Source organism: Semicossyphus pulcher, unplaced genomic scaffold (assembly GCF_022749685.1).
Source record: "Semicossyphus pulcher isolate SPU_LCO1_2020_fin unplaced genomic scaffold, fSemPul1.0.p SCAF_19, whole genome shotgun sequence".
Taxonomy (NCBI): Eukaryota; Metazoa; Chordata; class Actinopteri; order Labriformes; family Labridae; genus Semicossyphus; species Semicossyphus pulcher.
Window position 1 is genome coordinate 12695049 of NW_027211692.1, and position 26304 is coordinate 12721352.

General features: G+C 43.6%; 2 protein-coding genes across 2 annotated transcripts; one reads left to right on the plus strand and one right to left on the minus strand.

Annotated features, from left to right (window-relative positions):
- The first annotated feature begins 1 nt into the window (after window position 1).
- dnajc30b (DnaJ (Hsp40) homolog, subfamily C, member 30b) lies at window positions 2-2623 on the plus strand. Its single transcript, XM_069668646.1, has one exon. The coding sequence runs from the start codon at window positions 20-22 to the stop codon at window positions 1226-1228; it is 1209 nt and encodes a 402-aa protein (XP_069524747.1). The 5' UTR covers window positions 2-19; the 3' UTR covers window positions 1229-2623.
- LOC138597105 (SH2B adapter protein 2) lies at window positions 2597-24836 on the minus strand. The gene is made up of 9 exons (XM_069668645.1): window positions 24646-24836; window positions 13344-14304; window positions 9559-9660; window positions 9314-9405; window positions 8871-8971; window positions 8620-8781; window positions 8318-8520; window positions 7494-7668; window positions 2597-5421 (listed from the first exon to the last, which is right to left on the minus strand). Exons 2-9 carry the CDS (start codon window positions 14271-14273, stop codon window positions 5075-5077), a joined length of 2112 nt encoding a protein of 703 aa, XP_069524746.1. The 5' UTR covers window positions 14274-14304; window positions 24646-24836; the 3' UTR covers window positions 2597-5074.
- Between the last annotated feature and the right edge of the window lie 1468 nt (window positions 24837-26304).

Genomic DNA, 26304 nt, shown 5'->3' on the forward strand with positions numbered 1-26304 from the left:
CCGCTCTGCTTTCGGTAAAATGGCAGAGGTCGGTCAGAGGCTGGGGACGGGAGCTTACCGACTGTCCGCCATCAGAAACAGCCAGAGTCGACCGGTGGTCCCCGGAGAGAGTCCCGGATCTCTGCTGGTAAACCGCACCTTCAGTGACAGTCGGATAAAAGAGGAATCAAATCGGGATCGACGTGCAGTCCAGCAGGTGTCGAAAAGAAAAGCAACACAGCGCGAAATACAGAAAGTTTCCAGGGTGAGAACAAGTGAAAGTCAACATCAAAATGGGACTTTGCGTTGTGCTGCAACTTTGGTGCTGGATTATTCCCGTTTTATCGGTTTTGTTCAAACTACAGACCGTTTGCAGGCTTATAAAACAGCTCTCTACTTTTCTGCAAGACTACAGCCTCTCCTCCAGGAGAATCTGCTTCCTGGCAGGATGACATCCTGGACCAGAGGAGCTCTCTCCGTCCACCCTGACACCTTCAGGTCTCCTCAGCAGCTCAGAGCTTTCTGCACTTACATCTTTGTTCTGTCAGAGCAGGGATCGGAGAGGCCAGGTTGTGGACTGAGACTGAGGCGTCAGAGACTACATCCTGATACCCTGCTTGAATCTACAACCAGGAGAAGCTACAGCTGGAGGAGAGACAGCAGCTCAAAAGATGCTCCCCCACTGTACAGAAGCCGGACGGCCTATTATGACATCCTGAAAGTGACCCCAGGTGCCACACAGTCCCAGATAAAGACAGCCTACTATAAGCAATCCTTCATCTACCACCCCGACAAGAACCCGGGGAGCGATGAGGCCACCGAGCGCTTCTCTGAGATCAGCGAGGCCTACACGGTGCTGGGCAGCATCAGCCTGAGAAGGAAGTACGACCGTGGTATCCTCAGCCAATCGGACGTTCACGGCGCAGGGAGACCGTCCTCCAAAGAGACAATGAGCAGATCGACAGGCTCCCCACAGCAGCAGCAGCAGCAGCATCATCATCAACAACAGAGAAGCAGGCGTTTCTCCCAAGCTGGAGGGAAAACCATGTTTGACTTTGACGCCTTTTATCAGGCTCACTACGGGGAGCAGCTGCAGAGGGAGAGGGACATGAGAGCCAGGAAGCAGGAAATGGAGAAGCAGCAAAAGGAGATTAACAGCAGGCGGATGCAGGGGAGAATGATAGAGATGACCGTGGCCATGCTGCTGGCCATGGCAGGCCTAGTTGTTATCAATCTCGGCAAGCCCTGAAATAGAAGCAGCAGCGACCCGACGTGTCCCTGTGGGGTTGCATGTTACGACTCTCAGGGGGAACGGGATGGGGGTGCTACCTCAGATAGTTTTGCAAGTGTTGCACGGTTTCTGACAGTTGAAGAGGATTATTTTTAGCGTGCTGCGGGAGTAAACAAAGCCTGCGCACTGTGTCCAAATTAGAAAAAGCCATGGAAAGGCCTATTACTCATAAAGTGAATGTATTGGCAAAGCGACGTAACATGTTAATTATCTTCATTATTCACGTAAAGGTTCTTTAAAGCATAAACAAACATCACACACTTGCCTGTAAAGGGGCTGTAAAAACAGTTTATTCAATTATTTCATATTCAGAGTAAGAGTTCGTGCTCACTTGCCTGGATGCTGTTTCCTTTGCTGAACTTACCTGACTGAAGGTTAAGTCGTTTCACCATCAGCGGTTGTCCAATCAGCTGTGAAGTTTCTGTATAAACCCTATTTAATTTACTTAATTTTAGTATTGTAGTCAAACAACTGATTTTGGCAGCTTATATTGAATTCTTTGCACCTCGATACAGCACAAGAATGGAAAATCTCAAGGTGTCATGCTGGAGAACGCACAATTCCTCTTCTTTTTCCTACATAATGAATCTGTAATAATGTAAAATATATATATATATTTTGAAGTGTACAATTCATAGATTGTTATTAGGAAATTAATTCACCTCCTTTAGAGTGTTATCATCTGTATATGTGTATGTACTGTACATACAAGATGCCCTACTGTGTTTAAATGTTTATTTTGCGCAAGGGGTACTCTATAATAAGAGTAAATAAAACCAATTCCTCAACAGTGTTATAGATCTGACCTCTAGAGGGCGTCTGAATACATCAAATGATCTCTGTCACAGCTGGAGGTCTCTGTGATGTTATGTTGGCTCAGGGCTGATTCTGCTGTTATTGTTGACAATACGTGCGTTTATTTTGCCAGTTCAAACCTTGTTAAGTATTCAACACAAGTCCAACACTTCAAGTTATTATCTTTAATCTTGATCACTAGCGCTCTTATAAAATGTATGGCCTTATATTGATTGCATAGCAACTCTGCTCGCACAGGGCCTAATTATGGAGCAAAGGCTGACTCTGCTTACAAAAAAGGAAACCACATGATATTTCAGGTTTCACACCTTTGCTGTCAAATTGCCACACCTCTATTAATTCATTCAAACCCTAACCCCACATTACCTCCACAGAGCAGTGAGCCGTCACGTTAAGTACTTGTTTATAACACTGCAGGGTGACTTCTGAGCCTTTCGTCTCCAACATTCAACAGTCAGCACCCAAAGATTTGCACATGTAAGAGTGAATAAATGCAGAAATTGCACAATAGTTTGTTCACATTTTATTCACAGAAATATAAAGTAGTATGTCAAGTACATCACTTTGTACAAAATTGCACAGACTCTTCAAAACTCAGTCAGACAACAGAAAATTTAACTTTAAGAAGTGTTACGAAAATAAAAGGGAGACATGAGCAATCTGTGATAAGTGTGAGATGGGCTCTTGCGACAGACGGGCTCCACTGAGGATGTTTCATCAAGAAGAATCAATCAATTGTACATAAATAAGACTCGATAGGAAAAATGTAATTTACAGCGGCTAAGGAATAAATATGTTTCAAAAATAGGATTCAAATTGGCACATGAACTGCTTCTTCCACTCCTTTTACCGAAAGTGAAACGTCACCTTCAAAGCTAAATTGCCATGCTTGAAAAGAGAGATGTTTACTCTTGATATGTTTATTCCAGCTGAATAAAGTTGCATATGTATAACACTGCAGCTGAAAGGTTACTGCTGTCATGTTCCTCGTTTCAGGTGTGTGTAAAATACTTTGTCATTTGGGGAATAATGCTTACTGTATCAGCTGTTTGAAGAGAAATGGATAAGCAGATTGATACCACTTTAGTGTCTGTATGGTAGATGTGAAGCTAAAGCTAGCATCCAGCTAACTTAGCTCAGCATAAAGACAGGAAGAAGGAAAAAGTTAGCCTGGCTCTGTCCAAAAGTAACAAAATACGCCAGCTAGCATGTTTTAAGGTCAGAAATCAGCATGGTTTTCCCTTGTCCCATTCAGGAATGTCTCACACACTGAGTGGGAGGCTTCAAAAACTTAAATGGATGGTTTGCCAAATGTACGTCTGGTTAACTGCATCACCTCCACTAAAAACCAGCACACAGCCACGTCCCTGAGCTTTTCTAGGGGATTTCTTGGGACAGGATGCTAAGAAAAGCTAACAGTATGCTAGCAGTCAATTTTATCTTAGCTAGGTAGCGAGTAAGTGTCTTTCCCCCAAATTTTTTCTTTATAATAAATGTCTAGGCCAATGTATGAATGAATACGCCCTGTGTCTGATCGCACTTGAAGCTGTTTGTTGGCACTTCGTTCCCTCCTCTCTTGATTGTGGCTTGTGTTGCATTAACTCTCAGATGTACGTCGCTTTGGACAAAAGCGTCTGCTAAAAGAATTTGTAACATTGTAATTTAATTCCTACATTAACATGAATATCCGTCTGCATTACGTAAAGCAGCAATATCACATCTTTCTATTCAAGCATGGCCATCTAGTAACCTTTACTGCCTGTACCGTTCCAGTCCACACCCGGCCCCCACAACAGTACTCAATACTGCCACCTTTTTTTTGAACACAAGCTCCTAGTCCCTCCGATAAATGCTGGATTTGGTTTAATAATATCTTAAAGGCATTACTTCAAAGTGAACTCCTATATTAACAGCATATCTAATCTACAGGTTATTGATATGATAAGCTTGGATACAGAACCAGCACCGGACGGAGGGACCCTGAAAACCATGTTGTAGAAACACGACTGTAGCACACCGATCATTGAAAAATATTTGGACTCTAATACACCACCACACACTCATAGAAATAACCCATTGTGAGCAAAATGGGAGCCATCCTTGTGCTGTTCATCTTCTACGTTCAACTGATTTGTAACACAACATAAGACCACATGTTTGATGTTGAAGCCATCAATAAAACCGTGAGAACGAAACAAAGAGATATGCATGTTTGGAAACTTACCTGCTTTTCATTTTTGGGCTGTTTATGTAAATGTGAGATGCTGATACAGTCCGTTCAAGTTCAAAGTAGTCGTCAGGCACTAAGACCCTTCAGGCTGTACACTTTTAAGAAAACATCTCGGAGCTAACACTAACACACCCATGATTACTGTACTGATGTTAGTGTGGAGTTGACCCGGAGCAGGACTTTGTAGAGAAACCCTGCAGGGACAGCGAGGATATCCGGGACAGACTCAAAGCAGCTTTACAAACATTAACGTGAAGCTCTCGGGAGCTCTGAGGGGAGGGACTGCTTCTTCGGGGTCATTTCAAACTCTCAACCCTTCAGCAGGGTGGTGACACAGGCTCTGCTCCCAGGGAACTGTGGGTAACGGGGAACAGGAAGTGGTTGGAAGAATTCAATCAAAGCCATATGACTCCACTGGATGACTTCCTCCTGCTTTCTCCTCCTACGCTCATCTTCTACATCTTGGTCTCCTGCTCCATCTCAACATTTAAATTCTCTGCTTACATTCTTAAAAAGTGAGTTTAAAGCCGCAGAGCCTGAGGGGTTTATCAGCGTGGACACACTGCTCAGTGTGATCTCACCTCCCTTCTCAAATCAGAGAAACAGGAAATTGCTTCCAAACAAAAACAAACAAAACAAATGTGTGATCCAGTGATTTGGAGCGTTTTCATCACCAGCAGAGCGTCCCATGTCATCGCCAACTTTTCTGCATCTCATCCAATCCGGAAAAAGCACAACTGAGCCCTGCCCTGTGCCGTTTAGTAGAAAGAGTACTGGTTCTCCACTGCTCGGGCCCTGCGAGTCCCATCGGCATCGTGGTAGTCCTCAGATGCACCACTAGAGGCCTCCAGCAGGCGTTCAGAGCTGTTGCTCCGGCTCTGTAACCCTCCTCCTACCACTCCTCCTCCGCCCCCAGTACCTGGGTCGCTGCGGGAGAGGGAGGGAAGGGCAGTGGGCGAGGAGGAGGTGCTGGAGGAGAGTGGGGCATCAGGAGGGGGACCTGGAGGCGCTGGGATCCCAGCAGGGTGGAGGGCTGGCTGGGCTGAATCTGTCCGGCAGCCTGCTGTATCCCTAGGTGGGGTGAGGACTGGAGGCACAGTCACATCTGTAGCAGATCAGGGGAAGAAGATAGTTCTTATTTAAAAGAGCAAAGATTAGTAATGCAGATCAATCTGTGCTGCTGGTAGCTGTTTGCACTAGCTGCTAGCTAAAAGGCTCCTTCATGGAGCAGCATGTAAACACAGGCAGTGTGGACCTCCTTTATTATGCTTTCTCTTGGTGGGCAACAACAGTGGTACCAAAGACACGCCTGACCAGAGTATCAGTGAAGTCTTTTACACCCTGAATCAAACCCTCACTCTATGTAAGTGTGTGTTTGGGAGTGAGTGCATGACTGTGTGTAGGTCCAGCGTTCGGGGAAACAGAGGGCCCCTTTGTGACCACCAGAGTGGGTTGGGGCCGGAGTCTCGGCCTGCATGCAAAAACTCCTGCGGTATAATCGCCCCCTCACTCTCCTGTACAGGAGGGCATTCATCCCATGCCAGGAGAGAGGAGGGCAGGAGCAGTGTTAGCATGAAGCAGGAGGAGGAGGAGGAGGGGTGACAGGTTCAAGGAGTTTCAACTCTGATTCCTCAACTTTAAGAATAAACCACCCGTCATCACATAGAACTTTCTGGAAGTCAGTAATCATCGTCCATTATCCTTTAATTGACCCAAGGAGTGGCCGTATTCTTCTGACATTACACTCAGGGTCGGAAGCTTAAATGATGTTACTTCTGTGTTTCAGGTTGCAAGTGGTATAAATACAAAATAAAAATGGTGGTACAAATAGATCTGGCCATATTTTAAGCTAAAAAATAATCTCTGATAAGCCACTAGCTGCCTTTAGAGAAATGGCTAATGTTAGCATTCAGCTCATTAGTAGCTAACATAATCGTTAGCTAGAAAAAGGATAGCAGGTAATGTTAACGTTTGTTAGTGAGGAAGTTGTTGAATGTTAACATCACTTGTTTTCTAATGGTACCTAAAGAGTTATGAAATATATTGTTTAAGCTTGAAATGTGGTCCAAGCTTCCCACCTTGGGAATGGCGTCAGAGGAAAATGAGCAATGCTACCAATTAGCTACTGAAAATGGAAGACTGAGACAATTACAAGATAAAAGTAAATGTTTAAACCAAGTCTGAAAGTAGCATGTGAATAAAAGAGTGCCGATAGCAATTACGTGAGTCAGTTAAAGTACCTAACAATACCTAGCTTAAGTTAGCGCTCGTTAGCTAACATTAGCCACCACAAGAGTCACGCAAAGCTGTAGCAGCAAAACCCTGAATGGAGTAAGGAGTGCGTTTTATTTTGTACTAATTTTCATTTAGGGGTTGAAAGGGATTTGTTGATTCTTCTTGTTAATGATATAAAGTCATTAAAGTGTCAAACAATGTAGAGAGTAGCTGTATACAGCTATAACAGCCAACATTAGCTCATTGCTGTTGAGCTGCGTCAGCGGATATATGAGCTGAGCTGGTTTATTAAAGCACAGAAATGTCCCACACAGCACATAAAAAATGATTGATGATTAGTGTTTTATATATTTAATATAATAAAATCAAGTAATAGGTCTATGCAAATCTAGACTTTTTATAGTAAATGACCACAAAATCCACTATTTTTCAAACATTTTGACTTTTCAGCGTTGAAAATACGAGGACCCTGAAACCAAGCAGCTAATAGAATTAAACCGTTTTTAATTGTATTATTTACACCTGGGCTTTTTTTCAAACTATGAAATGTCAAGATGTTTTCTATGAAAGAGGCCTGATGTGCAAGAACATCATGTCTCTAATTAGGTAGCAACAACATAAACACATTTGTTTTTAAAGTTCATGCCAGCACCGTGTGTGTGTGTGTGTGTGTTTTGTTATCATTTCCTGCAGTGCTCTGGCAAACAGCCTTAGCAGAGGTTTAAACAGCCAGAATATTTGAAACACCCAACATAAGTTAGTCTGATGGTTAACCATCACACCTGCATTTAATAAAGCACTAATTAGCCACTTAATTAGGAATAAAAGTTTTGACCTTGAAGTACAAATATTAGGCTTTTCTGTATTAAAAAGAAAACCTTGAAATAAAGTGTTTAATTATAAAATGTGTGTCCAGTATTCAGGTGTTTGTGTGTTGAGTACCTGTGGTGGAGCTTCGCTGCACTTGTACATAGGAGCGTAATGTGATGTCAGCGGAGCCTCCAGATTCGAGGGGGATGGGGTGGGCGTGGAAGTGTCTCAACATGTCCGACACAGTGTGGAACCACAGGTGGTGGACGTGGCACTGCCCGTTCTCGTTCACCGACAAACGCAAATGCTGCGAGAAGAAAGGGAAAGAAGGGGAGACAGGTTTGTTATTCAGAAGAAGGAAGAGGGTGAGACAGACACAAGAGAGGGCAGGGAAAGAAAAAGAAACAGCAGAGCAAGACAGTGAGTGTGCGACTGAGTAAACATCAGACCAAGACAGAGGTCAGGACATGATCTGAGAGGCGTCTGGATGTGGGAGCGGAGCAACAGTATGCGAAGGCTGACACCAGAGGAAGAGGCGGCAGCTGACACTTCCTCAACATCGCCGGCTGGCAGGATGTGATGTGCTTGGATCAAGTTACATAAGAGCACACAAAATGTTGACATTACTGCATCTTTCCAGAGCCTGAACAACCCGGTCTGCTGTGAGCAACAGTGGCTGCATCCCAAAACAACCTGTGAACGAGCCTGAGTGAATTTAACGCTGCTGAGGAGCAGACGTGCAGCTGAGAGCAGAGATTAATGTAGTAGCCTAGTGTAGAAAGTTCATTCATTATTTAAAGAACATAAAATCTATCAACAACTGTTTTGATGATTGATTAAAAGTCTTTTATCAAGTAAAAGTGAAGCTTTTATTTTACTTTTACTTTTTTTTCTGCTTCCACGCTTACCCCTCAGTCTGAGTAAGTTGACATATTCTCCTCTCTTGATCGTCTCACCTTGGCTTTGCCCTGAAAGTTGAAGGTGAGGACGTACTCGCCCGGTCGAGTCTCACTCTGACGTATCACGAAGAGACCGTGGCTCCTGGTGCCACCTGCTAGCACCAACTGAGCGGCACGCACTCGGGACAGTGTACCATGGAACCATGGGTAACCTGCCAGGGAGGCATCGCCGTCGGACTCTTTCGCTCCTTCACTGCCACCTGAGAGAGACGAGAGAAATCAGCGATTTGTTTCTCTATCTGTAACCTTTGATCTGATTGGGTATTGAGTGTCTGGAGATAAAGGAAATGTGTTTTTACCTGCAGATGAGTTGGAGCTCTGGGCCTCGGGGGACTGGAGGAAGCGCTCTAAAGGCATGTGGGATGGGTGCTGGGTGAAAGGGGGTTCCCTGCAACGGACGGATGGGGCGCTGTAATGCTCGGCTGCTGTAGGACACGACCTCTCTGGAGCACGATACACACCTACAGCATTTTTAAAACATTAAAACTCATTAAAAAAAGTGTATTTTATATAACAGTGGTTGCTTTATAAAAACAAACTCTCTGCTCACCCTCAGACAGCAGCTCACAGCTGCAGGAGGCCACCATGGAGCAGTCTTTGGAGGCCTGACCATGGGGACACGACGCCAGCTCGATGTCATCGCCGCTGTCCCTGTACACAAGCAGGCCGGTCAGGGGAACCGCAAGAACGTATACATACGCACACACATGTGCAAACAAACGTCACTAAATCCTAACTCAACTACAAATAATCTTTCTGTTTACGTCCTGAGCTGCACCGACACCAAGCCGGGAAACTGAGGAGGAATGTCAGTGGTACGAGCTCGCCCATGTTTGTGCTAAAGCAACCTGTCAGAAACTCCAATAATTAGATGATTAATGACTGTGTGTGTTAGACCTCCGTCCCTCTTCCCATCAACCCTTCCCCCCCCTCTCTCCGTCCCTCTCCTCTCTCCATCTTCAGCCAACAGCAAATATTTATCAGGAGGTTTACCCGGGGTCTATGCAGTCTTGGATGTCAGCAACCCAGGAGTTTTTCTGCAGCGAGTCGATGGTTTCCAGGATGTACTCTCCCCCGTTTTCCACCTGTGGAAGCAGCCAAACACTACGATCACAAACTGAGCTCAAAGCAACAAACTTCTTTAACATCCTATTTTTGTAGAGCAATTATATATATCTAAATTCAGGGAAGTTGCGTTAATATAGTTTAGTTCAGTTCAATAATAGTTCAGCATCTACCTTAAGAACAAAAGTGTTGTCCTTGTCGGGCATCTCCAGCGGCATGGTGGTCCTCACCTCCACGATGGCTGACAGAGGGATGCTCACTTTGGGCTTTGAGGACTGGAGGGAAAATGCAAACACACAGAGAATAAGGTCACATTTAAAAAGAATCATTTGAGCTATAGTGGTATAAGGTCAGCATTTGACTGCAGTCTGTTGTGGGTCCCAACCTGAGGACAACGACAGCATTTTAATTAGCTGGAAGAGGGCGGGCTCAGCTGGGAAAATGTAGTGTCGCATATTTCTTTGCACCAATCAGGATTTGCCAACATTTAAAACAAAATATATTTAGAGTTTGTGAGTTTTGAGCTTTTGATGCCAGAGCACCGCCCTGATGAAGTCTATTAATAATTATAATCAAAAAGTAAGGATGCTAATTTGTCTAACATCCTTTAGCAATATTTAATATTATCCAAAAAAGTTAAAAGTACATTTTTATGGGCTGCTTCACCTAATGTAAGACAATAAACAAACGTGCTGCTTATATATCACAGTGGATTCAAAAACACGTGTAACTCAGTTACATCACGTAGCTCTAGAAACCAAAAGAATACACCACTCCCTGGGCGGTACAATAATTTAGCACCGTATACCAAATTAAATCTTTAACTAGATCCTGTAGGAGGTAACTGCAACACGTGTTAAAGTAGAAACTTTATATTTTAGCCCCAAATAGAGCTTTAAATTAGAGGTACAGGTTTAAATAGCACTACTTCCCTCTCTGTATTTACTGTAAATTGCGCCCAACTTCTTCAAACCTCCAAACTTCCTGTCAAACACAATAATTAAGAGGCAACATGCAGTCTGTATTATTGGTAGAGCCTTAGCAGCAGTGAGCTCTATCCCTGTCTCCTAAGGTTAATTAACTTAAATAAATAACGCCAGCAGTAAATGAGTAGGGAGGAGGTTTTAAATGCAGCCTCTTTTTCTCACTGCGTTTCCCAGCGATTACTCCTGCTGACTGAGTCACCAAACAGGAAGAGTTTACAAGAGGGTGAACACAGAAAACATCCTGGCCTCAGTTTGCCCTCTGCAGAGAGTCGGATCCAGACGATAATCTTAACAGATCCAATGAGTGTGTGTGAGAAGCTGAGCTCTGTGTGTGTGCGTGTGTTTATTCCTGTGTGTGTGAGGAGAGGCGCAGTGAGACCGAGGCTGACTGATGGTCTGGCACAGGCTTATCAGCTGATCTGTCTGGAGTAACACTGTTCTCATCTTGATCTGCCTGTGCAACTGGCTGCCGTCCACGCCCACTATTCCTCTCTGTGGATCAGATGTCAGAAACCACTTCCTGTATTAAACCATTTGACCATTTCCTGTACCTCTCTACAGCAGCAGCACAATCCCAGTGTTCATGTGTGATGACATGTGTATTTGGTACAAGCCAGCGTTGACGTGTGCACATGGCTGAATGTGCTCCACAGCACAGCTCTGACAAGAAATCAGTCTGTGGTTATTATGGTAAGTCTCTCTATTGGTAGGTCTTTTTGATCAAACCTTAAAGGGCCAGTACGCTTTAACGACTGTTTAACAACACAGCAACATTAGCAGTAATTTGAACCCATGTTTCCCGTCAGTCGCTGTTTTAATGTCCACCAGGTTCTGAGAGCGTTCACAGCTAGATGCTAACTTTACCTGCCTTCTGGTGCTGTACAGTTAGCGTACAATTATTTTAAAATGTAATATCCAAACATGGTGGAAATCTAAGAGAGGGAGGAAAACTAAATGCATGGCTGAATACCACAACAGTTGACCCTACAAACAGCAGGCAGCAATGAGACTTCTAATGAGAGTAATGTGAGTTTTGGTCTGATGAAAATTGGTGTGAAAATGGAACCTAAAAACCATCTTTAAAGAAGGTGTATTATGCTGTTTCACATTTTAAAACATATATATAATGTTCCAATGTTGGATGTCCAGACTAAATGTGGGTGAGGTTTCAAATCTGTAGGTAAAAGTATGTTGGAGTAATCCCCAGGCTTCTCAGCTCAGTCTGCAGGCTGCTGTGAACGCCAGGTTTCACACTGTTTTTTCTACACGCTGCACTTTGTGACGTCACAGAAGGTAGCGGGGTTTCTTAAAGGGACAGAGCTGACTGAGTCGTTTCAGACAGAGGCTGTATGAGGGCCTGCACAGAGCACCAGCGTGAGATAAATGAGTTTTTTAAGTATAATAAATGTTGCGTTTTGTACATTTGTGGGCTCCGACACAAACGTTAGCCTGCTAGCTTAAAGCATTAGCACTTAGCACTCAGAGTATACCCCATACACCCCAGTTTAAAAAGTGTATGGGAGAAAGTGCAACATTTTAAGAACTCTTTTCCTTTAACATATATACAAGTAAAAAATTATGACAGTAAGAACATCCTAAGAAAGTTTCTAGTTAATTAAGGCAAGTTAGCTTTGAAAAAGTTAGCTTTACCCAGCAAACTGCAAAAATAGCCCCCCAAAAGAGTACATCACCGTATCTTTTGGAAACTGTGGATATATCTAAAGCTGCTTTGTTTCTGCTGTGACAAATATTCCTGTAATGTGTTCACTGTTCTTTACTCTTACTCTTTCAGTTATTGTATTTGGGTGTTGTGAACAATCGAGTGTGGTGTCTCAGGGCCTGCTGCTGTGTCATAATGCAGGCGGTTAGCTCGCTGCAGTGTGCCGTCTCTGCTTCACAGTGCAGCCTGCAGATTGATGTCCCTCCCTGACAGGGACGGAGCCAGAGCCAGTCAGCCAGGAGCAGGCGGGAGTGAGATTTTATGAGTCGGTTTATCTTTCCGACACTGTTGACTCAGCACTGTTGTGATTTGTAAGAACAGGAATAGGACAGCAGTGAAAGAAAAACAGCGCTGAGCGTGCGCGGGGCAGGCCTGTAGAGATGTGTGTGTTTAATTAATGTGTCACGTCAGGGCAGCTCCGAGGTTTCTCTTCATTTCAGCCTTGTCCACGGTTGATTATAAGTTTCCCACGTGTGGACGTTAATAGACCAGAACAAGTGAAACTGCTGATGCACAATTATTAAGTTTCATTTTAGATGTGGTCGAGCACTTGTGGTTCTGTCTGAGATCTTGACTCACAGATATATCTTCGTTCCTTTTCTCACTTTGTCACAGCAGACAGTTTGCCAGAGACGAAAGAACAGATCAATATTTATTTTTTGCACATGAAAGGGAATCTTTGTGATCCGCTGCTGCTTACAGAAATCAATGTAATAGCTTCCTCTCTCTCTCAAACACACAGTCTCCGGTTCTCTCTCCCTCCCATGCCTGCCTCCCACCTGTCCTCACCCCTCTCTTACCCCTCTCCCCACATTCCCACCAGCCATGATCAAAGGACAGTGGCAGATTTACACACACTCAGCTGCACAGCCTCATGGCCCCCTTAAGGTCAGGGGCAATGATCTGGAAATCCCATATAGACGAATGTGAAGTGTGCATGCACGTGTGTGAGCTGACTGTATGCTGTGTCACTCAGGGTCACAGGGGTCAGATCATCAGGCTGGGTTTATATCTAAGTTTATGCAGGGCTGCAACAAATTATCATTTTGATGAATTATTCATTTGTTGATTTTTTTTTAATCAATCTTTAAGTCTGATGCTCAGTTAGCTGCACTTACAGCCTTTAAGCAGAGGCTGGATAGAACTACTGTACCTAGAAAATAGTTAATTAATGATTTCACAACATAAATGGGTCATTTTTAGTTGTCTGGATAAAGACATAGACACATACAGTGTGTGTGTGTTTGTGTACCTTGGGCGGCACGTAGAACTCCAGCAGGAACTTCTCGCCTCCTTCCTCCCTCTTGGTCTTCCTCAGCAGCAGGCGGCACTTCTGCCACTGTGCAGCTCCCATACAGTTTGTGTCATCAGCCACCATGTACCTGAGCGCCCCCTCCCTCTGGATCTCCAGCATCTCGGCCTTGTGGCCCTGGGAGCCCCTGGGAAGGCGTAGCTTTTGGGACCACTTCTCTCCCCCTGCAGCCTCCCCCCCTCCGCTTCCTCCTCCTCCTCCTACGCCTGCCCCGTTAGCCTTCCTGGCTCCAGAGGGACCGTCGGGTTCAGGGGACGCCCGCCTGTGCCACATCTCCTTCACCCCGTCCACCACACACAGGCTCATGTTCCTCAGGGAGAAGCCCTTCTTGAAGCGGGCCTTAGGGTGGCTGACTGAAACGTCCTCTGAGCTGCGCGACTGTCCCAGAGCGGACACCTTGTGGGCCGGCTGGGGGCCTCGGGTGGCCGTGGGGCCACTGCCTCCCCCATCTATCCCTCCCCCTCCGCTGTCCATACTGTCCAGGGACTCGCTCGAAGCCCCGGCGTCCTTGCGTCTCTGGTAAAGGTCGTGACCGTAGGACAATGGGCAGCCCTGGATCCCCAGAAAAGGAACGATGCTGTACTTGGGCGCGGCGTTAGATCCGTCCTCCCCCGGCGAGGAGGCTTGATTCTCCCTGGCCTGGGTCAGCGCTGAAGAGAAGCACTCCAGGAAGTGGTGGGCAAAGTGCTGAGAGAAGCTCACATCCGCACCCGGCGAGTCGTAGCACGGGTTCTCCGACAGGAAGCGCTGGAACTTGTCGGCGAAGTCCACAGCTGAGGCTCGAGCGTGGAGCTCGCAGAACTCTCGCCAGTCAGGCAGTGGGCACGAGGAGGAGAGCTCCGGGCTACCGGGCACCACCGCTCCGTTCATCACTGGGCCATGCCAACCCGCCGAGGAGAGGCTGAGGGAGGAGAAAGAGGAGCAGAGAGTCAGTGTGGAGGCAAGACAAAGACGGCAGCATGTGTTTGTTGAATGGCTGGCTTTGGATCAGATGCACAACAGATGTGTGATGGTGCCAAGAATAAAAGATGTGTGAGGGAAGCAGACTGCTGAACCAGCTTGTGTCGGCCATTTTTTCATGCTTATCTTCGTCATAAACTCTCCTAAAGAAAAGCTATATGTGCATTCATTCATTCTGCAGACTTTTCAGACTGACATGCCAGTGAAGATCGGCTGATTTAAGTGACACAGATTGAAAAGAAAGCTGAGGCCTCCATCAGCTAGCAAGTGATGGTTTCTGACAAGCATCCACATAGTCTGAATGATCTCAAAGTCTGTCTGTCAGAGGAAGCAAACACCATCTTGGATTTAACACACCCGGACCCTCTTTTTGTCCCCTTTATCTTCCTCCCTGTTGTTCTTCTACATAATGAGTATATTTATAAGACCACAGTTGCTCTCGTCCACTCATCCTTCATCATTCCTCCCGAGCATGTGTGTGTGTTCCTCTGACTCAGACCTCAGCGCTGCCTTCGATCAGTGCCAAACCACATCACATCATTGATAAAACCTAACATCTAACCACCACTCTGTCAGCAGCAACATCTAAAGCCAGTCTTAATCCTCCTCCTCTTCCTCTCTCTTTGCCTCAGATCGTCTGTGACTAATGCACCATCAGTGCATACAATCAAAGACACGCCGGGTTGATGATTGTTGTGGGTGAATCACACAGATTAAAGGGAGTCGTCTGAGTGGGCAGGCCGGGGGGACACGCGCACCACACGGGGACAGCCAACACTCCCCGAGCTGTGCGAGCTTATTTTCAGAGCTTCCGGGCTTCTCTTGGCAGCTCACGCCCCAACATGCGCTCTAATGTTTGCTCTATAAAATTGCAGTCTTAAACTAAATCATGCATACATTGGCTCTGCAGAGTTTCCTGGAATTTCTCCTGCGACAGCCTTATTATAATTTTCAAAACACATCAGCGTGGGTTGTGTTTTCATTAAGGATTAACGCACAAAAAAAAAACTCGACTGGAATTAAGTCTGACACACTCGTCCAACTACAAGGCAATTTCGCTCTCATCCCCTCGTCCTCTCCCGCTCCCACTGATCTGAAACAAACAATGTGCCAGATCACAGACAGGATATGATGATAAGGGGAAGTACACAGGAATCTCTGAGCTCATCACGAAGAGAAAGAGAAACTGTCGGATGCTTGGACCCGGCGTCAGAATATCAGAAGAATGCTGTAATTGAAAGAGACACTAGAAAGTGAAGGACATGGTGGGATTAGAGAATAATAAGCAGAAAAAGAGCAAAAGAAATGTGTCTGAGTGTCCCAGTGGAATTTAAAGATTCAATACTGTGGCCATGACGCTTTATTTCACTTCTTTATTGAAATGAATGGTTTGATTTTGATTCTCAGGTTCGCTGAACTAGCAGAACAGTATTGGTGATTTCTTCCCTCCAGACTGAGCACAACCGAAGGTCATGATACAGGACAAATGGTTGGATTTTTTTTTATTAGTATTATCATTATTATTCTTTTTGGGGGGGGGGGGGTTTATTTGTGCTATTATTGAGATAGAGAGGACAGTAGTGCCGGAACAGTGGAAGAGAGAGTGGGGCCGCCACATCGAGGACTGAGCCCCTGTATATGCTACGTGCGATTTAACCGCTAAGCTAAACTGCCGCCCCTCAAACAAAGATCTTGATGAAAGACAGAAAACAAATACAAACATAAAAAAAGGCAAAAGGGATATGCAGATTATCACAGATGCATGCGCCTTTTATAATAGTTGTAAAGGTGGTTAATAAATGATTTAGTAGTCAGCTATAAGCCATTAGGAGCAAAGTTTACGTTGCCAAGCTATAAAAAGTAATTTGACTGGTTGGTAAGTTTTGAATCTTCTAAAGACACTTGAATCTTTCAGGTTAAACCATTACAATGTTACAATGTTACAATTTCATTTATCAGACGCTTTAGTCCAAAGCGACGTACATCTGAGAGTTAATACAACACAAGCAACGATCAAGACAGGAGGGAAGGAAGTCAGTAACAGCTTCAAGCGTAATCAGACACTGGTGCCAACAGGCAGTGTATAGGGCGTTTTTTTTTTTTTAAATAATCATCATCATCAGCAACATCATGAAAATCCTAGTCAGCATCAACAACATCCTCAATGTCATCAACTTCAATAGCATCATTATCATTAAGGTCAGAGGTGTTCATAAAGAGCTGGGTCTTTAGCTTCTTCTTAAAGGTGGGAATGGACTCTGCGGACCGAATGGAGTTTGGTTGCTCGTTCCACCACCTGGGGACTATTACTTTGAAATATCACTTACTGTATTTAAAGTCATGTCTTTTTTCAAGTCATGTCAACAGAAGTTGAAATTCTAGAGGGTAGATAGTCCAGGAAGTTTCATGGAGGAAACGGCTTCGTAATCAAGATTCATTTTTTTAAAGTGTTTTTCATTTTGTTTTCCCCTTTAATGCCTTCTTGTCTTGCTTGTACTATTCAGACTTCGTTCGTTAAGATTTTATGGAGCTTTATTTTGATCTTAGACTGAGATTTGTTCAGTAAGGTTCTTACTTACACACACCCTTATTATATTATTGAATAACTGACTCTGGGAACTGTAAAAACTTGCAAAAGTCACCCAGTACATAATTCTCTTACGGAACAGGATGTCCGACGTTCAGAAATCTTCCATTTGATCTTATAATGAATTATTACTGAGCTATAAAGCATAAATTAGTGTGTTAAAGGCCATTAATAAAGCTGTTAGTTACACCATAGAAACCCATAATAAAGAGAGCATTAATACAAAGTGGTGCAGAGTCGATAAATGTGTGAAACTAAAAAGGCATTTTCATTCATGAATCCATCACTTCATTCATCCAAACATCCATCCATTCATTCAAACCACACAAGATTTTACAACAACACTTAAAGTGCTAATCACAAGTGTTGTTGTAATTATTATCGTGCTCCCCTTGTGTGTACATGTGTGTGTTTGTGTGTATGTGTGCTCCCAGCTACAAGGAAGTCAATATCCATTCAGCTATTTAAAAACCTGCACTGAGCCAAGTTTCCACTCATTCAGCAGAAAAACAACAACACTCAGAGAGGTGCAACTCCCACCCTTCTGCACAAGTGAGGATGTGCCTCTCTCTCAAGGATACTGAACGGACTGTATGCCGCACCGACACACACATATACACACTCACCAAGTCAGCATGAAACTCAAGCCATGAGTCGCTGGAGGAAGTGGACAGCGTTAGGATTTTCTGAGGCTCAGCAGACTGAAGAAGACTACGAAGCAAAAATGATTGACTGAGAGTAGAGAGGGGGCATTTGTTGGAAGTAATTACATACATTTACTCGAATACTGTACTTAAGACTGTGTATAAACCTGACGTTGGCTGTTCTCTTTCCCCTCTGCTATCTGCGTTAACATTTTCAAAACCCCTATCTCTACAAAAAAACATCAACAACCTGCGAGCTAATAACCTACTGAAAATGAAAAGTTTTGGACCATCTAATAAGGTATGCTTTATCTTCTATCGTAACTTTTCGTACGTCTTATTTGTTCATGTATATGTTGAGGCCTCTTCTTTTTGCTGGATTTAGACATTTTAATGCCAGTGCACACCTCACCACCAAAACAAGGGCACCGATGCTGCATTCATTGCTCGACGCTGCTCAAGACTATTATAATTGGTTTAAAGTAATACAAATAATTTTCTTAGTTAAGTTTCTTATTTTCAGCCGGACCTTTTCCGGCACTGTTACAACATATTCTGGATATACATCTGGTTATGAGAGATTAGCTCCTGGACTCAACTAGCTAACTGTCAGTATAAAGTACTAAAAAGTAGCATGACTCAACCAGTTAGCATAAAACACTGTTAGCACACAGTACTAACAAACCATAAACTTCATCTATAATAATTTATCAGTCAGAGACCATTTTATAACAGAATAGGGGTTTCTGAAACATATTATTTTAAAGACTAGCTTAACATCCTAGCTTAACTGTTTTAGCTGACATGGTGAGCTTGTTAGCATCATTAGCTTACTTACCCATCCAACAGTTAAGTAGCACAATGTTTCTTTGAAGGTGTATTTGGCCACCTAATGAATGTAAGTTAGTTTTTTACTCTTTTATCCTTAAGTCTCTATTTTCTCTCCTAAGGGAAATATCTGAATCTTTAGCTGCTGAATTCTCCGCTACGTTCGTTAGCTAGCTGCTAACGCCTGCTGCTTTGTGCTGAGCAGGTGGATTAGTGAGTTTTTAAAGCTTTTTCACTGAAACAGCTGCCTGCTTCACTTTTACTGTTAATACTTTCTACGTTTCCTATAAAAACAAATGACATTTTCTTGAAATAAAGTATTTTTTTTAACAGGTTTATCAGTACTTTAACTTAAGGAAAGGATGTTAGTAGTTGTCCCACTGGAGAGGGGCATGTTTTTGCTCCAGAGTCCAGCTGCTTAAACAATCAGTGAGTGTATGGAGGTGGAGGACACAAGGGGAGCAGAGGCACCATGTTAAGTCTAACATCCGAACTCCCTTCAGTCTTTTTCTTCTTCTTTCTTTTCATCCACTGACAGACGTGAAGCATTACAAGAAAGACTTAAAGGGAGTCGAGGGGGATCTTAAAATGTTCACCTCCATCCTTCAGGCCTCAGGAGCTTTTTTTCCTGTCTCTCCTATCTGCTGTAAAAATCTGCCACTACTGTTCCCCCTTCTTCCTCCTCCTCCTCCTCCTGCTGCTTCTTTACCCCGGGGAGCATGGCTGATATCTCTGTCAGATGGTTGGGAGTTGTGTCTGTAACAGTAAACTGACCGGGGAGGAGAGGAAAGAAACATTACTGTGCAGGGAGAAGCTATCAGCTGCAGTCTGCAAAACACATCGTACGAGACACGTTAGCTTTAGTATCGCCCTCACAGGACCGAACCGCGCCGCGCCAAGAACCATATACGCCTGATTAATACTGTGGTGTTGTGGCTAGTAATAGAGCTACTGAGGAAGTGACACTGTAGCCAAGCATAGCGGATGTACAAGGATTTGTGTTTTTAAAGCTGTGTGTACACATACCTCGGTGTACTTCCAGAGATAAACACTGTATGTGCACTTTAACACACTCCTACATGCAAACACACACACACACACAGGCTGCTGTGAGCGGTGTCACGCCGGCAGCAGTACACACTCAGTGATTGGTTGATGAAGATGATTGGTGATGTTGTGCTCCCACCCTGGGGAGTCTGGGCGCAGCAATGTTTTCTAAGATTAGCCTGCTTCACAGCACAGCACACAGCTAGCAGCACACTCAGTACAGTACAGCGCACAACATACACATCTTTAACTGCATGTGAGAACATTAATTATGCGTCCCTGTGTAAGATGTAAATATTGGAGCACTTTAAGGACATACAAATTGGGTATATAACAATCACAAAACAACAATGACTTTCACATACTGTTAACGCATGTCCAAGTAAGACTGTTAAGCATGTATAATAAGTGAGGCTACATCAATTAGAGCTGCATGGTGGTGCAGTGGTTAGCCGTGTCGCTTCCCACAAGGTTCCTGGTTTGATTCCTAGTTCGGATGTAATGGGCCTTTCTGTGTGGGGTTTGCATGTTCTCCTTGTGCATGCGTGGGTTACATCCGGTTACTGTGGCTTCCTCCCACAGCCCAAAGACATGCTCGATAGGTTCACTGGTGACTCTAAAATTGATCAAATGTGTGGATGTGAGCGTGAGAAGGTGTGCCCTGCCTCTCGCCCAATGACATCTGGGATAAGCTCCAGCCTCCTGCGGCCCAGATCAGGATAAGCGGTATAGATAATGGATGGATTAAGTCGTTTTTCAAGTAAACTTGCAGAAAATCTTCTGTTTCAAAGGTCTGGATTTTCAGTTTGTCTCTTTTCAAGTGAATCTTAATGTAATATTTTCTTAATTTGGCGTATTGATCGCACTAAAGAAGTCATTTGAAAGCGTCGCCTTTGACTCTGGAACTTTATCGGGGAATAAATCAATCAGAAAAATTAGCTTACATTAAATAGCAGTGAAAATACGTGATGATTTCTGCCTTTCAGCAACAGTTTTCTTCATCGATTGAAAGCTGCAACTAATGATTATTTGTATTATCAATTCGTCTGGTGATTATTTTTTCAGTTACCAGATTAAGAGCCTCAACAAAAGATATTGAGAAAGGTATAGAAGCAGCATTAAACTGAGAAAGCAGGAAAAAAAAGGAGGATAGAAAAACTCACCAATCATCAAAATTGTCGCTGTATGATTTTCTGTCAATCGACCAATCAGTTAGTTAGTGACCTATTGTTTCAGCTCCCTCATTCTTGTTTCTCATTTGTGTTGCTTTGCTGCCGTTATTGGTCCTGCACAGTAGGAAACTAAAGCTTTAGAATGGACTGAAACTCATGACTGTTTTAGGGTGAAACCTGAGCTCGTTCTGGGTCAAAATTAACACACTTTAGTTTGATTAAACAAACATAAACAGTAGATTGTAGAGGGGCACTTGAGGGCAAGGAACTCTTGTTTATGAGTTAAATCACAGGACAGGACAGGAGGGAAGTCACACTGACAAAATGAGTCACATGCAGAAGTCAAAATACAGGAAAGATATCACAGTAGACTTTCAGGTAAGTGTGTGTGTGTGTGTGTGTGATTGAAGACGCCAGGAATGATTTAGGGAAACTATGCAAACCAGGATGACTGAATGTGGAAGGAAAAGCAGACACAAGATAAACATCACAGATAGCGAGGTGGGATGAGGGAGGCGGATCAGACGCTGCTATCGGAGGAAGAGCAGAAGCCGGGGTCACCAGTTACAGACCCTTTTCTTTCCTTACTTTCAGATCTGTGCACTTCAGAGCAGCCTGTTGGTGACCTTTGACCTGACCCCTGATAACCTGGTCCCTCCCTAATGCCACTGAATGTCGTCTGGAGAGTTTGTAGCGGTCCTGACGTAACAAAGGACCTACTGACGTTAAAAACAACATACAGTCCTGATCCAGACACTGATACACAAACCTGCATGAAGATATGTGTGATCAGTTAAGAAACCAGACATGATGGGAAGACGGAGACGCTTCAAACTGCAAATGAACATCAAACTGAGCATTTTTGCCAATATAGGTAGCATAGCAGATTTTAAACACATCCATTAGCGCTTCCTCTCCCAGCAGTCTCTCTCTCTCTCTTGTGGTTTCTCTGGCAAAGCAGCAACAATGTAAATATTGAGTGAGCCCCAGCATCCATATGGCAGCCAGCGATAAAGGACGGCGCGCGTGGGAGAGACGCACATTCTGCCACTGACTTCCATTTCCTGCCTCTCACCCACAAGGTCTAAATAATTTCACAGATGACCACAGGCCTCGCTCAGAGGAGAAATTCTGAACGGCCTGCGTGAGCATCCAGCGTGTCGCTGAGTGGAACAGATGAGTTCTTAATTCAGTGTCGCAGAGTGAAGCGGATGTGAAAAAACACACTGAAGATACCTGCAGAAGGTGTAACATGTACGGCTCTATTTTACATGATTTTTTAACTTCTCTGACACACTGTAATGTTTCTCTGTGGTGCTGGATACTGTTGGTCATTCATTATCATAATTTATGCTTTTAGGACATCTTTATGAGTACTCTGTTTTTGTACATGTGTCATGAACTTCCCCTTTAAGAAGACTTTAGTGTTTTGAATTGAAAGATTTAAAGCATTCATTATTTTATTTGTCTTTTGGTGTCATTTTTATCATATAAAATGTCAGAACAAAAGCCAACACAATTTCCCAGAACTTCCAAACAGATCTTTTTTCGTGGAAAACTATCTGCTCAAAAACCAATACATCTATGATATTTGAATTATAAGATATAAAACAGGGAAAGGCAGAAAAACTTTCACCTTTAAAGGTCAGAATTCAGCATTTTTGCACCATAAATGACTTTGAATTTAAAAATAAATCAGTGGTGAAATATGTTGTCCTCTTATTTTATGTTGATTGGCTAATAGAATAATGAACTTATCGTGATATTATAATGACAACAATATTTCTGTGAAGATTAAGCTGTGCAGAATTCATTGTTTAACGGGGACATATTTTAGCGATGCAATCAATTTTATATTAGTCTAATGTGTTTTTGAATCACGTTGGTAAAGTTTGTTTCATTTAAAAAATTGTATACATATTTTAATTTAATTACTTTTCGGAGCCTCTCCTTCCTCCTGAAATGAACAAGCCGTTTTGCCATTCAAAGGTTAGACCTTAGCCACGATTGGCTGACAGTATTTGGAGTGAGTAGCCACTCCCCCACGTGTGCGATCCCACGTGGGGGAGCGGCCGCACTGCACTCCAAAGTTGTAGAAAACATAGCTGCTCTAGGATCAGTTATTCGGCCTTATATGTACGAGCCTGAATCACCAGGAGGTATCGGAATGATTAGTTGAAATTTTGACAACGACTTGATGCAAGCTAGTGCAAGAAGGCAGCCTGAGGTGAATGACGGTGAATGACGATTGGTCGATTTCGGCGAAAGCAAGGTTCTATGTAGAAACCTGCAGCTGTTCTGAACGGCCCATTCAGAGGCGACCTTTTTAAAAACAACAATAAACACCCAAAAATGTGAACCCATGCACAATATGAGAAAATCCATTTAAAAGGTATGGCCGCTTTAACACTGTTGGACAGGTGCTGATTTAACTGTGGGAGACACATTTTTTGTGTGATGATGTTGAATTGGATTTAATGATATCATAAGTGTTATTTCTTTGTCAACCACCCTCTGAGTATATATTCCGATCAGCCATTACATTGTGACCACCTGCCTTATATTGTGTAGATCCTCCTTTTGCCACCAAAACAGCCTTGACCCGTCGACTCATGGACTCCACTAGACCTCTGAAGGTATGCCGGGGTATCTGGCACCAAGACGTTAGCAGCAGATCCTTTGTTTGACTATTACAACAACATCCCTATTAGAATATTTTGCACGTGAGTAATAGAATAAGGTGTTCTTGTTAGTCTGTACACCAACTGCATGACATATAATGTAGCCGTGGCAGCTTAGCATCAGACGCGGTCATTTCTGAATAACTTAGTTTTAAGGTATTGTTTGCTCATTGTCATGAGGCAGGTTTGGCTTGAATATTACACATTACAACATTCCTAATAATAAGTCATTATCATGTCATAACATACTGTCAGGGGAGCAGAATATAACGATGTTATTGAGGTCACATATCTTGTGGTGATGTAGTGGATTATGTTATACTGTAAGGTGCTCATTAATGTGTCCGCCACTTGCAGAGTACTGCTGCTTTAAATGTGCAATAAAACATCGTCTTTAAGGGGAAGTTATATATATCAAAATATAGAAAAGGGGAAATAATAAGCTATTTTCTTTGATTAGGTCAGCATATAATCAAAACATAGTGCCAGAGACGCAGTGGAGCCTCCTCGCAGTGATGTAAGGGGCCTGTATAACAGCAGGCCTGTATCCTGTTAAAATCAGGCTTATTAGGCTTCATATTAACTGACTGAAGCCTATCAAATGTTACATGAGACAAAGTCAATAGCAGCAGGCCTGAAACAGGCCTACTGCAGGCCCAGAGAGCCTATTTAAAGCAGTGGATCATTGTGCATGCTGCGTACTGGACTTCATGAATGGGGACCGGCAGCAGCCTCCTGCTGAATGGCTGACAGCTCCAGGTCCGGAAAGCAGGGGATGAATGGGAGGCTGCGCGCGGAGTCACGAGCCGGTACACTGATTCTGGAACATCTCGAGCGGGCCTGAACATCACATCACATCAGATCACACCAGGCCCCCCTGAGCCGCCCACTCACTGACCAGACTTTACTCCCTCAGGGTTACTAAATGGATTATCGGAAAAGCCCCTTTTTACACCGCGACCCTCCTCGAGTCCAGGACTCCTCATCTACACAGGCTCAACATCTAATGCACGAGCTGCTATCATCTGCACATCGCACTTGTTCTCTGCCATCAAAGCCGATTTTTTAACGCAGGATCCATCACGGAGGCTGGTTGAGTGAGAGGGGATGAATCAGGGTCTAACACCAAAACACAGCAGCCTCCTCCTCCTCTTCCTCTTCAGCACCTGGAGGTTTGATTTGTTCCCTTGATTCTCGCTTATTTCTCCTGACAGCAGCAGCATCAAAAAGGCTCTGAAAGATGTCTAATAAAACGCGTCATGAGGGTCCAGACGCGCTAAATAAGAGATAAAACGCAGCAGAAGCAGCGGCTGCGGCTCTCACCTCAATGCAGACCTGGTTTCATCATGACGCTGGTGTCTGGGAGTCGATCCTGGTTCCGCTGTGTGGGATGAAGACTAATTAAGATCAAACATGGTTATTCCCTCTTCGTCCGGTGTTCTTCTCTCCGGTTAAACGCGCTCACAGCCGGCCAGCTCTGCCTCCATCTCTCCGCTCGACGCACTGTGCTGCTTTACCTTTGGCTCTGCTGTGCACAGACCACCGACAAGCAAGAAAGAGTCAGGAATTAGGCTACTTCCGGGAAGTACTTTCAGAATAAAACCCAAAATTGCTGAGCTAATGAGAGTTTTGGGAACCAATAATGACCTCAGATGAACAAAACTCTTTTACATTGAATACTAAAAGGTTTTGGTAAACTAATTTCAGTTCTGTTTCTTCTTTGGACGGCATGTTGGTTACGCTTTTAAAGGGATTTCCTCATCATTCGAGAGAAGATTGCAGTTTAGGTAATTTAGGTGGGGAAAATATCATGAGATGAGTTTGAAAGTACTCGTAATTTTAAATAAAGTAGATATTTATTCATTGGTCATTTAGGCTATATAGAAATGTTACACTCTAAATCCACTGAATGCTACATACGACCAGCAGATACTTTACATGTTGGCACAATCAGCTGAGCTGCGCATTGACTTTGATTTACTAACACCAGCAATTTTTTCCATGATAAGTACACAAAACATTACAGTACTCTAAATTGACCTTTATACAAGTTTAAAGTTTTAGATCAGTTCCTTAAATAACTGGGAACTTTGAGACCTGCAAAATAAAGCATCAACTTCTATCAGAAATTACTGTGATTAGAGGGAGCTCCCTTAAGAAAGGGATGTGTTCAGTCTAAAGATAAATCTATCTTCTAGAGGTATGCTGAATCAAAATCTATGTGTGTTATTCCAACAACAGAGGGTCTCTGAAGCTGCCATTTATATACAAAATGCACACGAAGGCAGTAAGTGAGGGCAGATGCCAAACAGAAAAGTCCCACCAGGCCTTTTAACTGATAAATCTGGTCATGCTCTCCAATTTAAATGCTGCACATGAAAACTGTAGTTTAGGATGTTAAATGAATGAATGAACATAAATGACAGTATGGAAAATGACAAAGTTCCTAGGATTTAGAAACTACAATATGTCAAGTCATATGGAAAACATGAACTAAGAATACTTTGTGGTCCTGACTACAGCACTTTAATTTTCTGTTCCTAAAAAGTTGACATTTAAAAGGGAACCTCACAAAAAGCCAAATTAAGCAACCAGAAAATGTCCTGTGTTGCACAATATTCAAAAAACACGTTTTTTTTAAGTAATACATTTGTCAATTTAAACGTGCCCCTCGAGGCTTTTATTGTGAAGGGATATTCGTACACTGGCATATCCTGTGTGTTTCTGGCTGAATTGAATGCAGCTTCTTCACTGGGGGGCGTGTGCGTGTGTGTGTCTGTTTCACTGATCTTTTTAACAGCCACCGATGACTGCCCTTAAAGGAGCCACGCCCTTTTATTGTTGCCATAACTGACACAATACAAGAGCTCCCGTGTTCGTGTGTGTTAGTAAAAAAAAACATCCGCATAAGAAATTATCGCAAAAACATACAATTAGTCTTTTTTCACTCAGCTTTGGGGCCACACACACACATCAGCTGAA

Coding starts and splice junctions, on each gene's coding strand:
- dnajc30b (XM_069668646.1), top strand. CDS start 20: ATGGCAGAGGTCGGTCAGAGGCTGGGGACGGGAGCTTACCGACTGTCC.
- LOC138597105 (XM_069668645.1), bottom strand. CDS start 14,273: ATGAACGGAGCGGTGGTGCCCGGTAGCCCGGAGCTCTCCTCCTCGTGC. Junction 9,661..13,343: donor AGTTCTACGTGCCGCCCAAG/GTACACAAACAC, acceptor TTTTCCCTCCAG/TCCTCAAAGCCCAAAGTGAG. Junction 8,782..8,870: donor CTGTGAGCTGCTGTCTGAGG/GTGAGCAGAGAG, acceptor AAAATGCTGTAG/GTGTGTATCGTGCTCCAGAG.